Source organism: Quercus robur, chromosome 4, assembly GCF_932294415.1.
Source record: "Quercus robur chromosome 4, dhQueRobu3.1, whole genome shotgun sequence".
Lineage (NCBI taxonomy): Eukaryota > Viridiplantae > Streptophyta > Magnoliopsida > Fagales > Fagaceae > Quercus > Quercus robur.
In genome coordinates this window covers 69,301,326-69,315,790 of record NC_065537.1, presented here as the reverse complement: position 1 = coordinate 69,315,790, position 14,465 = coordinate 69,301,326, and the positions used below count along the sequence as shown (strand labels likewise).

The 14,465-nt window shown below is 34.3% G+C and overlaps 4 protein-coding genes across 4 annotated transcripts in view; all 4 read right to left on the bottom strand.

Annotated features, from left to right (window-relative positions):
- The window catches only part of LOC126724202 (putative disease resistance protein RGA4), a 213,346-nt gene that overhangs the window by 38,309 nt on the left and 160,572 nt on the right, over nucleotides 1-14,465 (bottom strand). The window lies entirely within an intron of this gene.
- Nucleotides 2,185-4,940, bottom strand: LOC126724205 (putative disease resistance protein RGA1). The gene is made up of 2 exons (XM_050428637.1): nucleotides 3,119-4,940; nucleotides 2,185-2,273 (listed from the first exon to the last, which is right to left on the bottom strand). Exons 1-2 carry the CDS (start codon nucleotides 4,938-4,940, stop codon nucleotides 2,185-2,187), a joined length of 1,911 nt encoding a protein of 636 aa, XP_050284594.1.
- Nucleotides 5,197-5,983, bottom strand: LOC126724210 (putative disease resistance protein RGA4). Its single transcript, XM_050428642.1, has one exon. The coding sequence runs from the start codon at nucleotides 5,979-5,981 to the stop codon at nucleotides 5,232-5,234; it is 750 nt and encodes a 249-aa protein (XP_050284599.1). The 5' UTR covers nucleotides 5,982-5,983; the 3' UTR covers nucleotides 5,197-5,231.
- Nucleotides 8,467-13,439, bottom strand: LOC126724190 (putative disease resistance protein RGA3). Its single transcript, XM_050428562.1, has 4 exons — nucleotides 10,038-13,439; nucleotides 9,574-9,663; nucleotides 9,194-9,325; nucleotides 8,467-8,625 (listed from the first exon to the last, which is right to left on the bottom strand). The coding sequence occupies exons 1-2, from the start codon at nucleotides 13,373-13,375 to the stop codon at nucleotides 9,639-9,641; spliced, it is 3,363 nt and encodes a 1,120-aa protein (XP_050284519.1). The 5' UTR covers nucleotides 13,376-13,439; the 3' UTR covers nucleotides 8,467-8,625; nucleotides 9,194-9,325; nucleotides 9,574-9,638.

Genomic DNA, 14,465 nt, shown 5'->3' with positions numbered 1-14,465 from the left:
TAATAGCAATAACACTGGTTCATGATAAGGGTCCTAGTCCATCAAAGATGAGTGAGTGGGTCAATGTCATGTTGTAATAGTTTGTACAAACTACAAAGGCATATAGCAAAGCTACTAGTAGATAGTCATTGTTTTATTTCATCATTGATCTATTATGATCAATCAGCCTTATGTTCAGAGGACAATGGCTGAAACTCGTACTCCTGGCTCAAGAGATTGTTAAGAATCATAACAAAACCTCTTTGATCCCAAGATGTGCAATTAAAATAACCTCATGAAGGCACATGACAATCTATAATGTGTCTGGGGAATTAAACACTCATTCCAATTGGTATTCCCGAATCCTTTTCAAAAAATTGATGGTAGAGTGAATAGCTTCCCCTCGAATTATTGTTGCCTTAATGGTTTTTTGAGCAACTATTTTGAAGGGATTAAAATGGACTAAAGGACAATCCCGTCCCTATTCTTGTTTATGTGAGTAATGGAAGTGTTTAATCGTTCCAGGTGTTTAATGCTGAATTTATCCTGTTATGCTTTGTTAATAACTATAATGGAGTTCATAGTTGCTAATTCTAAATCATGTTTAGGCCAAGGTTTACTTATGGTCCAGGTTTCAAGCTAATTTGATTCAAGCATGCTAGCCTCTCAATCAAATTATTTAGAAGTTCCTCTGATCATTGAAAGATCACTTAAAGAATGTAAAAAACTGATTGGGAAATTTTAAAAACTAATTCTATTAGTAACATTTGTTCATATATGGTATTGTAACAATTTGATTAGAAATAATCAAGCCAACGATAGAGCAAATTGGTTCCATGCATGTTCTAGCATTATCAAGTCAAAAGAGATACTTTAACAGCATTATGGCATACGTCCATGAGGTATAACTAAGGACACCCCAATCATAAGCAAATCCAAATAGCAAAAAAACAACCCAATAAATTGATTGATACACCCAAAACATTACCCAAAGATGGACACCCAAATTAAAAAAATTGAAAGAAGAAATGAAATGTTCAATAAGTCAACTGTGCAGCACACTACGCATGTGCTCAACATTCCTGATGAAATGAATGAATAGATCTGTTAAAATGTCCTCATTTCTTTGGTGCAGCCTTAATTGGAAGATGAGTGAGTGAGACTTATTGAAAGAGAAAAATAACCATTCCACATCATTATAATGTGACCTTAACCATCTTTGATATATTGTGATAGCTGAATTAATGGCAAACTGCACATCCATATAATGGCTAATACTAATTAATAGTATCTCTCTAACAACTAATAAGAAAGGAGTTAGAGAAGCATGTTTTCTTCAGATCAAGAGTGAATATACGACGGCGTTTTGTGTAGATCCAAATGAGAAATAGTTCATGAACCCTATCTATCTTTATTTAGTTTTAGGAGTTGAGTAGATAGGTAAGTGAAAAGGGGGGCCCAGCCTATCTGTGTGTGAGAGCAATGGGGCCCAATGGGTTGGTGCCGTTGTGTTCTATGGGCTTTGAAAGAGTGGTGATTTGATGGGACCATCTACATTGCCTTGTTGTGCACCCAACTTTTCTCTCTCTTCTTCTTCTTTTTATTTTTATTTTTATTTTTTAATATTTTTATAAAGCTATAGGGTTACACCCAAATTTATGCTCTTTCCGCCCCTTTTACCCAAAGAAAAACCTTGCTAATAATTCTTAATTTGAGTAAAACAAATTCAATCCAATCAAACTTTGAATTTGTGAATGTATGAAAAAAAAGTTACACTTGCTCTTCTGACTTTAAATAGTTAGTCTTTCACACTAACATGTGAGGAAATAAAAAATATTTTATTTTAATAAACGTATGTTGGGAACTTTTATAACCACCAAAATACAACACACTAAGCTAAATTCTCTAAGTTGCCTGGTCATGTCCTCCCTTCACAATTCTACCAAATTTGCTATAATTTTGAAATTATTAAAAAGCAACCATATATGTCATATTTCATCTACTCAAGCTTTGACACAACAATACAAATTATTAACCACCACCACTTCTAGGTGAGTTGGTACCTGGTTATGTAAGTAACCTATTACTCGGGGGTTCGAGCCCCCGCATTTACCTAGCCCAAAAAAAAAAAAAATACAAATTATTAGAATAAAATAACAAATGAAGGAATTTACCATTGAGTCCATGACTGTACTTGCCTTAATTTCAGGGACAAAAAGTTCTGAATAGGGTCCAAATTTTAAGCCAGGTTTGTCCTTGCCTTACGTGAGAAGTCAAATGATTGAGAACAAAACCTCAAAAGGCAGAATGAAGAGGAACAAATGAATTGGTGTTCAGTTCTGCATAAAAAAGACAAACCAAAAGTTCTTAAACTTGAGTATAGCTATGAAATTAACAACCTATTATTCAAAAAGTGGGCCGCAAAGTAAGCAAAATGAGGGATCTTCAAGTCTTAGTTAGTATTCAATTTATAAAATAATTAATTAGTAATTTTATTTTCAGTAATATAAAAAAATTCAATCCAACCTATCCATGAATTTTTACCTATTCTCTAGTACTTGGATACAAAGTATTATTTAAACATAATGGAAGTGTTATGAATCATCTGTTTTAGGACAAGAACCAAAAAATAAAGTACATGAAGTGTGCATTAAAAAAATTAGAACTTTCTGTTTCTTGCAGGACAACGATTACAAGGAACAATAAAATAAAAAATAAAAATGAAGTATAGGATTTTTCCTTTTGAAATACTTGGAGATGAAAGGAAGGTTGTAAGCGGCTGTTGGAGGTAGAGAAAGAGCCCAAAATCACTAGGAAACCAAACAATTTACTACTAGGTGATGCTCTGGGCATTAAAAATCTAACATATTAAAAACAGATTAAGAAGAAAGAAAATTGAAAGCACCAAAGGTTTTGTTTAGAATGTTTAACATCTATTTAGAAGTATTTAATTATTAGAAGATAGGAAATTTACAGCTCAGATAAATATTATCTCTAGATTTGTGAATGTCTTTGTTTTGCTTTTGATTAAAACAAAGTCTCAAAAAACAAATCGAAGAAAAGAAAGAATTCATTCGGCAATTATCCCATCAAAAAAAGTACTTGATTTTTAATTTGGGATTATAAGATAGATGCGTACCTGAAAAAATTGTTTCTTCCTGCTGGTTCTCATAATCCAAAATCACACATGGGACATGAGCAATGATGGACCAATCTTCACCTATTTGCCTCTTGCATCTTTGCCGTAAGAGGGGACAATCAGTAATTTTCAACTCTGTTAAAGAGGTGAGACTACGAATCCCTTGAGGAAGTGATGTTAGATTGGCACATTCCCAAAATGTAAGGAATTGTAGTGATGTGAGGTTGGCTATCCAAGGGCGAGATATGAGTCCATCACATTTGTAAATTTCGAGTTTTCGAAGAGAAACGAGGTTTCGCAGCCACTCCTCTGGAAGAGATTCTAAATTGTTGACCGAATATAACTTCAAATATTGTAATTGAGAGAGAGGAAAGTAGCATGAGGAGGAGGTTGATGTGGTTGCTCCCATTTTCATTGTTTGCTCCAATACCTTCCAACTAGCGATACGCAATACCAACTCTTCTTTCAAATATGGAAACGGGGGCATGGAAGTCAAGTTAAGGCATCCGAGAATCTGTAATTTAGAAAGAGAAGGAGGAAATGATGGAAGTAAGAGATGGTGTGGCTCATTAACATCATCATCTGAATTCCTCCACCATCCTTTCAGATTTGGGCATTCGTCTAATATGAGAGAAGATAATGATGGGAAGAATGGTGTTTTTGAAGAAGAAGAAGAGGAACCACCCAACACGTTACTAGTAATGTCTTCATCTGATATGTATTCAAGTGCTTTCATATTTAAAATATAGACAAACTTGAGAAAAGGGAGTTGATTTAATGCTGGGAGGTGCTGCAATCTATTATTACTAGATAATCTCAAATGGACAAGATTAGTGAGAGAACAGATCCAACTTGGAATTCTCACACCCATATAATAACACCACCACAACGATTTAAGATTTGGATGTGGTTGGAGGCCTTCTAGTGACATTTCATCATAATATTCGCTTTCTCCATCATCCCACTCCCACCATAAAAGAAGCTCTTCAAGATGTTGTTTCTCCTTCATATTTGTGGCTTTACATTCTAGCATGTCGTCCTCTCCATGTCCCAATTTTTCAATCCATAGGCTTCCTCCCAAATTGCTTAGCTCCTTCAATTCACTTAGCCCACCACCAAACCTAGCTTGTTTTTTCTTACACCAACTATAAGAGCTTGCCTCGAAACCTCCTTTCTTCAAGACAAACCGTGTTAGTATCTCAAGAGAAGTAAGATGTCCAAGTCCAAGGGGCATATGAGTCAATTTGGTGCAATTAGTATCTAGATGCCTAAGATTGACCAACTTCTTAATGCCCTTGGGTAATTCTTTAAGTGAGTCATAGCCACTAAGTTTTAGTGTCTGCAAATTTAGCAACTTGGTAATCGAATTAGGGAGAAATTCAATATTTTTATTTTTGAAAAGATCAAGATATCTTAAATGTTTCAATTCCCCAATTGAATGTGACACCACACTTAGATCTAATTTACTCAAATCCAATGTGCGCAAATAATTGAGATTTGAAACGAGCACATCACAAGTAAACTTACCCAACTCTATCCCTACACTAAGTGCAAGAACTGTTCGTATTCTCATTCCTTTAACCATGAGAATTGGAAGTTCTCTTGATGAATCCTCTAGATTACTCAACAAATCCTCAAGATCAAATGATACATGACGAACCTTTTCACCAATATTTTCCTTACTTGAAATTAACATAGTACTTTCCGTCCGAGCCACAAGAGTTGCAAGATCATGCATGAGATCGTGCATTTTGCAACATGCTATATTGCCCAATTCATCTTTTTTTACATCTTGAAAAAAGGATCTCCAAAGTAATTCCATAAAGTACTCTTGACCGACGTCCTTAACACGTTGCTTTCGATTTGATAGCTTAATAAAACCCTGCGCTGCCCAAAGATGAATCAATGTCTACATCAATCACATAATCTTTTGGAAACAATCTACAATAAGCAAAGCATTGCTTTAAGTACGAAGGTAGATCATCATAACTCAACTTAAGTGTTGATGAAATATCATTTTCTTCTTCTTGAGTTATTTTTGAGAGTTCATAACTTTTAAAGGATCTCCACTCATTTTCAGAAGCTTTGGTGCGTAGCAAGCTTGCTATAGTCCTTATGGCAAGAGGTACCCAGCACACTTCCCCATAATCTCCTTTCCCAAACTTATAAAGGCTTCGTTCTCTGGTAGTTGAACTTGTTCAAATGCCATTTTTACAAACAAACTCCAAGCCTTCTCTTCAGGTAGGCCTCTTAGAGCATGCCATGAAACTGCCCCTATTATCCTCGCTACACTTTCTGAGCATGTGGTCACTATTATTCTACTTCCTCTTGCACCAACCATGAGCAAATTTCTCAAGAGAAGCCATTTATTATTTTCCTCATTCCACAAATCATCCAAGACAAGCAAGTATTTTTTCCCATTAATTTTTTCTCGAAGCTGATTTTGCAACAGCTGTAGGCTTTCTTCATGCTTCACTTTTGTTAATTGTTTTAAAATTTCTTTAACAATTTGTTGTACGTCAAAGGTATCAGAGACACAAATCCAAAGTTTAAGCTCAAAATATTTTTTGACAGTTTCATCATTGTATACCAATTGAGCTAGTGTTGTCTTGCCCAATCCTCCAATACCAACAATTGGAATGATAGAAATATTCTCTACAACATTGTCATTGAAAAGACATTTTATAATCTCTTTCTTATCATTCTCTCTCCCAACAATTTCATCTTCCAGTACAAAAGAATAAGTTTCTCTGGCCCTATTCATGATTTGTGGCTCAATCGAGCTTTGAATAAAGTGGAAATCATCCTTATCTTTTGCAATGACATTTAGTCTCTCCCTAATTGCCTTTATTTCATGACCCATCTTAAGACTAAAAGCAAACTGGTTTGAACTAGAAAAGAAAATGCGTACCTACTTTGTCATTTTGTTTCCACTCATCACCTTGTGCCGCAAAACTTCAGTGGAGATAGAATCCAGTAAGTCATCTGCGTCATGGAGGACATCTTTGAGCTTTCTGAGCCAATCTTTGATCAGATGGCTATGAGAACTCTGCTTTTCTGCATCTAGAATCACAGCTTGGACTGTGGAGACAGTGTTCTTTAGATTTTCAATCTCAATCTTAACACCAAAGGCCAGTTTGACCTCTGGGAGAGTGATGGAACCCAGCAGGTCAAGGACTTTTCCTGCAAGTTGGAACAAAGCTCCATCCACCATTTTTTTTTTCTTTCAGGAATATTAGATGGGTTTGTGGATTAGTGAAGGCGATGAATGGTAGTTGTTGTTGTGTCCAGCTTTGAAAAATTACATCAATGTTTAAATTAACAATACATGTTCTTAAGACAAGATAATTGGAGTAGTTGAATCTTTCCACAAAGGCAGCTAACTATGTTTGTCTAAATAAACGACAATTGAAAGAAACAGCTAAATATGTATTTTTTTTAATAGCCGCCAACGTAGAAAATGAGAAGTCTTTAAAGTAAAACACTGTTATAGTCTTTTATTTATATATATATATATATATGTATATTTTTTTTTTTTTAGAATGCTGTTATAGTCTTATAGATACTAAACTATTAAAGTTTTTCCCATAAAAAAAAAAAAAAATTTAAAGTTTTGTCACTGGTTTTTAATAATTCAAAGGTTTTAAATAATTTAATGAAAAAACATCATGTTATAATTTTCAAGAAGGTGATTTGCACCTATATTCTGAGAATGACTAATGGTTATATATTTGACATGTCGGTGAATTGGAAATGGGTTTGCTGGTTGTATTCAATGGATCTATTAAGTTAGTGATACATAAAATTTTAAACTAAATTACAAATTATATCCTCTAAGATTGATTTGTGTTTATAAGTTTCATCCTTCCCCCAAATCATTTGTCACCATCATCATTTTCTCATTAGAAAATTGTATATATATCTATAAAATAAGCTAAAACAAAAAACGTTTACTACCCTTTTCAACTATATATATATATATATATATACAAACACACAAAGAACACATTTGTTTGATGGAATTAGTCGGAATGTGTATGGCTTCAGGGTTGGGCATTTTTCAACACAAACCAACCTCATTGGCTTGATTTTTTTTTCTTTTTTTTTACCTAACCCAACCCATAATAGCTCTAAAACCAACCTAACCCAAAAGGGTCATCTTAGGTTGGGTTAAGTCATTAGTTTGGGATAATTTTGTCATGCCTAATAAATAATTAGGTTTCATTTAACTATATAAACTCATTAATAAATAAATTATTACAATTTACACAATTGAACCTAATATTTTGATTTTGTCAAAATTATACAGTAAAATACTATCAAGAGTTTTACAGTTTAGTCACATTGTCTGGTTTCCTGTATAAGCATAGCCCCTTTCACGATTTTTGAAACAAGTAAATTATGATAATTTGGTATATACTTAACAAAATGATCAAATTGTAATATTTTTAAAACTATATTATATGCATATATGATATATGCACCTAAATTTTGAGTTTAATTTGAAAATAATATTATTGTTTGAAATGTATCATACTATTATGTAATTATCCTTATATTTTATTATTTATATACAAATATTCATGAAGATTAATAAAATCTTTTTATCTCTTTTGAAAGGCAATAATAATGTTTTTTTTTTCCTTTTTCCAATTAAAACTGTTGCTTTTTTATTCCTTTTTCAACATTTTTCCCTTTAATTTTATAGGTTTTGAACCTTTAAACATATTGATAGAATTTATTTCTAGAGAATTCCCTCACCACATAAAAAATAACACAAAATATTGACTTGTATAGAAAACACCCAATGTGATGCCCCAATTTGATAGTGTGGGAGGACTTTCGTCTCAGCCTCCAATCAGGTATTGTTCGCTTTTGAATGGGTAAGGATCAACTTACGTCCCATCCGCATGAATTTGCTCAATCCCACATCGGGGAAAGACGCCTCCCACCCTTGCCTTATAAGCCTTTGGCCTAAGGAAGGGTGTACCGTAATGGTACACTCATCCTTAGGCCAAAGGCTTATAAGGCATGAGTGGGGGCATCTTTCCCAGATGTGGGATTGAGCAAATTTGTGCGGGTGAGACGTAAGTTGATCCTTGCCTATCCCAAAGTGAACAATACCTGATTAAGGGTCGAGACGAAAGTCCTCCCACAGATAGGTTGTATGATGAGTCTCACGTTCAATTATGGCTAATCCTTTTAAGGTATAGCACAGATGTGACTAGCGTTTTTTCTTGAGTCATTACAGATGGTATCAAAACCAAGCCCTAGTTGGAAGTGTGGGCCCCACACACAAGAACGCATGTGCTTGGAAGGGGATGACCAATCCACATCATTATGTAATATTCTTTGTAATAGTTCAAAACTAGACTTAATAGAAAATTTGCGATATATGTATACTGAATATTTAATACAAAATTGCTCTATGTATACTTAATGTTGTATAATTTCCTTTTGACGGCCATCCAATGGTGAACTTCACAGCCATATTATGGTTTTTATCCCTGACAAAGAATAAGAAATGAGTTAGAGAAACATGTTATCTTCAAATATCTACGTATATGGTCATGAATGGAAACAATGGATTTTGTAATAATAATAATAATAATAATAAAATAAAAAGAGAGTCCAATATACAAATACTAAATATTTAAAAATGTAGAGAACTGTTCATTTTAACACAAAGAGACATGTTGTGTGCTTAATGGAACCGTCGTCATCTTAGAGGAAAAAATACTTTAAATATCATATTATGTACTAATCAATATCCGCTAAATGGTTTCGTTTTACTCAAATAATGGTTGTCCAAAATTAAAGCAATTGGTCTGCAAAAGAACAGAGGCTCTAAGTATCTTCCCTACAATGCAATAGTCTAACAACAAGGAAAACAATTGAAGAACAAGAATCTATTTTGTCTTATGTCCATCAGAAATAGATTCATGAGAGACATATTGTATTTAATTCACTATCTAAATGATTATAGGAAGATTGTTGATATTGGTTCCTACATAATCTTTTGGAAATTAGCACAAAAATGATAAGAATAATTAAATGGCCAGAATTTTCTTTTACCTCTGCATCACTTCGCAGCAAATTACTCCACTTTTGGGACATTTAATCAAACTGCTTCTCTTTGGCCTAAAAACTTTATACACTTCATCCACCATTACACAATCCTCCATACTCAGTGTGTGCTGGTTCCCTCTGCATTGTTGCCCAATTTTCGTAGAGACGGCACAGCCAAATGTTAAGAACCAGCCACATAAAAAATGAAGCATCAGAGACCGCACACAATGGAAGTTATGAAGCATCCACCATAAAATGGAACATTTCAGCACAAGAACAAATTTTTTGTCGTTGTGTTTGCCAAAGAAAGAACATGGAACTTTTCTTTTTGGCCAGAAAACAATATATATGAAGCTAAGCACAATAAAATCATGAGAATATTTTACCTCTGATGTATTTGGAGATAAGGTAGAGGCTGCAGCAGTAGAAGGTGCAACTAGGTCCAAAAAATTCAACCATTTGAAAATAAAAAGTTCCTACAGTCATGTTTAAGCATTAGCAACCTGACTTATAAAATTCAGTCCAATCTACCTTTGAAATTGCGCATGTACGAACAAATTGTACTCATTCAATCACTCTCTTTCTTATTTGACTATTAAAGTAAGTCTTCACACCAACATGTAGATTCATAAAATAATAATAAAAGTATTTAACAGAAATATGTTTGAAACTTTTATAAATGAATGAATTTAAATATCCTTTTTCTTCTAGTATTTTGAAGAAATCATGTATCTAATTAAAGTTTTGATGGATAAAAAAGCAAAGAAATTATATATATATATGAGTTCTTGACCCACGATTGCAGTTTTGAATAGGGTTCAAATTTTGGGGTTAAAAGATAGATCCATACCTTAAGAAGCTTTGTGTTGCTTTATTATCCACATACACATATGGGACATGAGCAATGTTGGGCCAATCTTCTCCTGTTTGCCTCTGGCATCTTTGTTGTAAGAGGGGACACTCAGTAATTATTATTTCTTGTAAGACAGTGAGCTTGTGAATCCCTTGAGGTAGTGATGCTAATTCCGGACATTTGTCAATTTCAAGTTTTGTTAGTGATGTGAGGTTGCCTATCCACACTGGTAAAGCCATCAAATTAGGACAATTAATAATTTTGAGATATTTTAGAGTGGTAACATGTTGAAGCCCATCTGGCAGAGACACAAATTTTGGAATTCTCTCTAAATGAAGAAAACGGAGGCTCCTAAGGCCTTGCCATTGCATGCCATCATCTTCATCGTTTAGTAGCGCAAGCTCATTGCAGTGCATGATTTCCATCTCTTGAAGTGAGGTGAGATGTTGAATACCTTTACAAGGGAGAGACCTGAGTCCATTACAGTTGTAAATGAAGAGTTTTCGGAGAGAAACGAGGTTTTGTAAACACTTCTCCTCTGGAAGAGATTCTAAATCGTTAACCTCTTCTAATGTTGCGGAGGTTGATGTCGTTGCTGTTGTTGATGGACTCTGTGTTGCTCCCATATTCATTGTCTGCTGAAATGCATTCAAGCTAGTTGTATCTAATACAAGCCCTTCTTTGAGATATGGAAACAGGGGCATGGAACACATGTGAGGGCATTCGGTAATCTTTAAAAAAGAAAGACGAGGAAATGAGGGTAGTAAAAGATGGCCTGGCTCATTACCATCAACTTTCCTCCACCAACCCTTCAAATTTGGGCATTCATATATTATGAGAGAAGATAAGGATGGGAAGAATGTTGTTTTTGAGGAACCAAGTGCTTTACTAATAGTATCTTTTGATATGTATTCAAGTGCTTCCATATACTTAAGGATGACGGACTTTAGAAAAGGTAGTTGATTTAATGGTGGGAGGTGTTGCAAGTTTCTGTTTCTATAGAATTCCAAATCAACAATATTAGTGAGCGAAGAAACCCAACTTGGAATTATCACACCCATATAAAACCACAACTTCAAAGCTTTAAGATTTGGATGTGGTTGGAGCTTTTCTAGTGACATTTCATCATAACTTAAATTATTTTCAGCCCACCTTGAGTCCCACCATAATTTCAATTGTTGAAGTTGTTGTTTCTCCTTCAGTTTTGCAGCTTTACATTCCAGCTCCAGCATGTCATCTTTTCCATGTCCCAAATTGTTAATACTTAGGCTTCCTCCCAAATTACTTAACTCCTTCAATTCACTCAATCCACCACTACACTTAGCCTTGCTTACAACAAAAAGTGGTAGTATCTCAAGAGAAGTACAAAGTTCAAGTCCAAGGGGCATATAAGTCAATCTGTGACATTCAAAAATATCTAGATGCCTGAGATTGACGAAATTTTTAATTTCCCTCGGTAATTCTCTAAGCGACTTACAATACTTGAGTTTTAATGTTTGCAAATTCAACAGTTTAGTAATGGAATTAGGGAGAAATTCAATATCTTCATTTTCAGAAAGATCAAGATATCGTAAATGCTTTAATTCTCCAATTGAATTTGGCACTACACATAGCTTTAATTTACTCAAATCTAATGTGCGTAAATAATTGAGATTTGAAATGAGTGCATCACAAGTTAATTTACCCAACTCTTGCCCTACACTAGCACCAAGAATTGTTCGTATTTTCATTCCTTTAACCATGGGGATTGGGAATTGCCTCAATGAATACCTAAGATCAAATGATACATGACGAAGTTTTTCATCAATATTTTCCTCACTTAAAGATAACATGGTACTTTCTGCCCCAGCCACAAGATTTGCTAGATCATGCATGAGATCGTGCATTTTGCAAAATACTATACTGCCCAATTCATCTTTGATTACATCCTGAAAAAAAGACCTCCAAAGTAATATCATAAAATACTCCTTGCCAACATCCTCAATACGTTGCTTTGAATTTGATAACTTAATAAAACCTTGTGTTGCCCAAAGATGAATAAGTGTTTTTACATCAATTTTGGAATCTTTTGGAAACAATTTACAATAAGCAAAGCATTGCTTTAAGTGTGATGGTAGATGATCATAACTCAACTTAAGTGTTAATGAAATATCATATTCTTCTTGTTGTATTATTTTTGAGAGTTCATAGTTTTTGAAGGATTGCCATTCATTTTCTGAAGGTTTGGAACGTAGCAAGCTAGCTATTGTCCTTACGATGAGAGGTACCCCACCACACTTTTCCACAATCTCTTTTCCTATGCTTATAAAGGCTTGGTGTTCTAGCTGTTCGCCTTGTTCAAATGCCATTTTTACAAACAAGCTCCAACTCTTTTCTATAGGTAGGCCTTTTAGAGCATACCATGAAATTGACCCTATTATCCATGCTACCCTTTTTGAGCGTGTGGTCACGATTATCCTACTTCCCCTTGCACCAACCATTAGCAAATTTTTCAAGAGAAGCCATTTCTTTTTATCCTCAATCCACAAATTGTCCAGGACAAGCAAGTATTTTTTTCCATTAAATCCTTCTCGAAACTGTTTTTCCAAGATCTCAAAGCTTCCTTCATGCTTCCTCTTCGTCAATTGTTCTAAACTTTCTTTAACAATTCGTTTTACATCAAAGATATCAGAGATACAAATCCAAAGCTTTAGCTCAAAATTTTTGTCCACATTTTCATCATTATATACTAGCTGAGCTAAGGTTGTCTTCCCCAATCCTCCAATGCCAACTATTGGAATGATAGAAATATTCTCTACAACATTATCATTAAAAAGACGTTCTATAATCACTTCCTTATCATTCTCTCTCCCAACAACTTCTTCAAATACAAAAGAATAAGCTCCCCTTTCCCTATTCATGACTTGTGGCTCAACGAAGCTTTGACTAAAATGAAAATCCTCCTTATCTTTTGCAATGGCATTTAGTCTCTCCCTAATTGCTTTTATTTCATGACCCATCTTAGGACTAAAAGTAAGCCGGTTAGAACTTGAACAGAAAATGCGTACCTTCTTTGTCATCACTTTCTGTCGCAAAACATCAGTGGAGAAATCATCCAGCAAGTCATCTGCATCATGGAGAACATCCTTAAGCTTTCTGAGCCAATCTTTGATCTGATGGTCTTGAGAACTCTGCTTTTCTGCATCTAGAATCACTGCTTGGATTGTGGAAACTCTGTTTGTTAGTTTTTCAATCTCTGTTATGACACTAGAGGCCAGTTTGACCTCTTGGAGAGTTAAGGAACGCAGCAGTTCAAGGACTTTTTCTGCAAGGTGGAACAAAGCTCCTTCAGCCATTGTTTTTCTTACAGGAGTATTAGATGAGCTTAGAGTAGCCACACACACATTTATCTTCTAATCCAAAATCTTGTAGTTTGTCTTTGAATGGTTGGTGGTGGCACACACACTACCCCACACGGTTCTGTTGATGCTGACACTAGGAGAAAGTTGTGTAAAAGTACAACTATATAAGAGTAAGTCTAATGTCATAAATACATAGGGTTTCGCCTAGGACAATGTTTTATTATTATATACTTAGAAGTGTGTTATATAAAAAAAAACATGTCCTACAAAATGTAACATTTATGTGGAAGCATGTATTCATATGACGCAATCTTGTATAGTACCTAATATTTAGTACATATTGCTCTATTTGTCCCATACACTGTTAGTCCTATTTGAAAAATCCAACTTTTTAGAAGATTGTTAATTAATACATTATCTTTCAAATGGAAATGTACAAATTTCAAGTCATCATTTTCTTAAGTTTGGTATCATTAAATAATCAATCAATTCAATATATTACTAAAAGCTGAGACATAACATTTAATGTTGCTACTCTCACATTGAGCCATATCATTTCTATCATCTTTTCTAAATTTATCCTACAATTTTAAAATAATTTTTATCAATTTTAAATACAGATAATTATAAAATAATTTTCATCCCTATCTTCATCATAAAGCCCACTTCTTACAAATTTAATATCACATAAAGCCCAAACCCAAAGCCTTTTCAAACCCTATGCTTTCACGGTTGCAACTTTTTGTTTTTCCTTTCCTTTTGTTCCACACGGTTTTAATTTCCTATCTCCCACGTTTTAGTTCTTTCCCCTTCCCCACCTTCTTTGTTCTACGGTTTCACTTTCACATTTAATCATCACCAGCCTCTCTCCCTTCTAACGGCAACCTCTCTGTTTTCCTTCCTTCCTGTCTTCCTCTCCTTACAATATATAAATATTGATAGCCGCTAGACGATTCAGTTGAGGTATCTCTAAATCCAAGTTTCTTTTGTGTTCTATTCTTTTGCATGATTTTTTTTCCCTTTTTACTGCGTCTTTCGTGCTGTGGTGTGGATGATTGTTATGTTGAATTTAATTACTTTATAA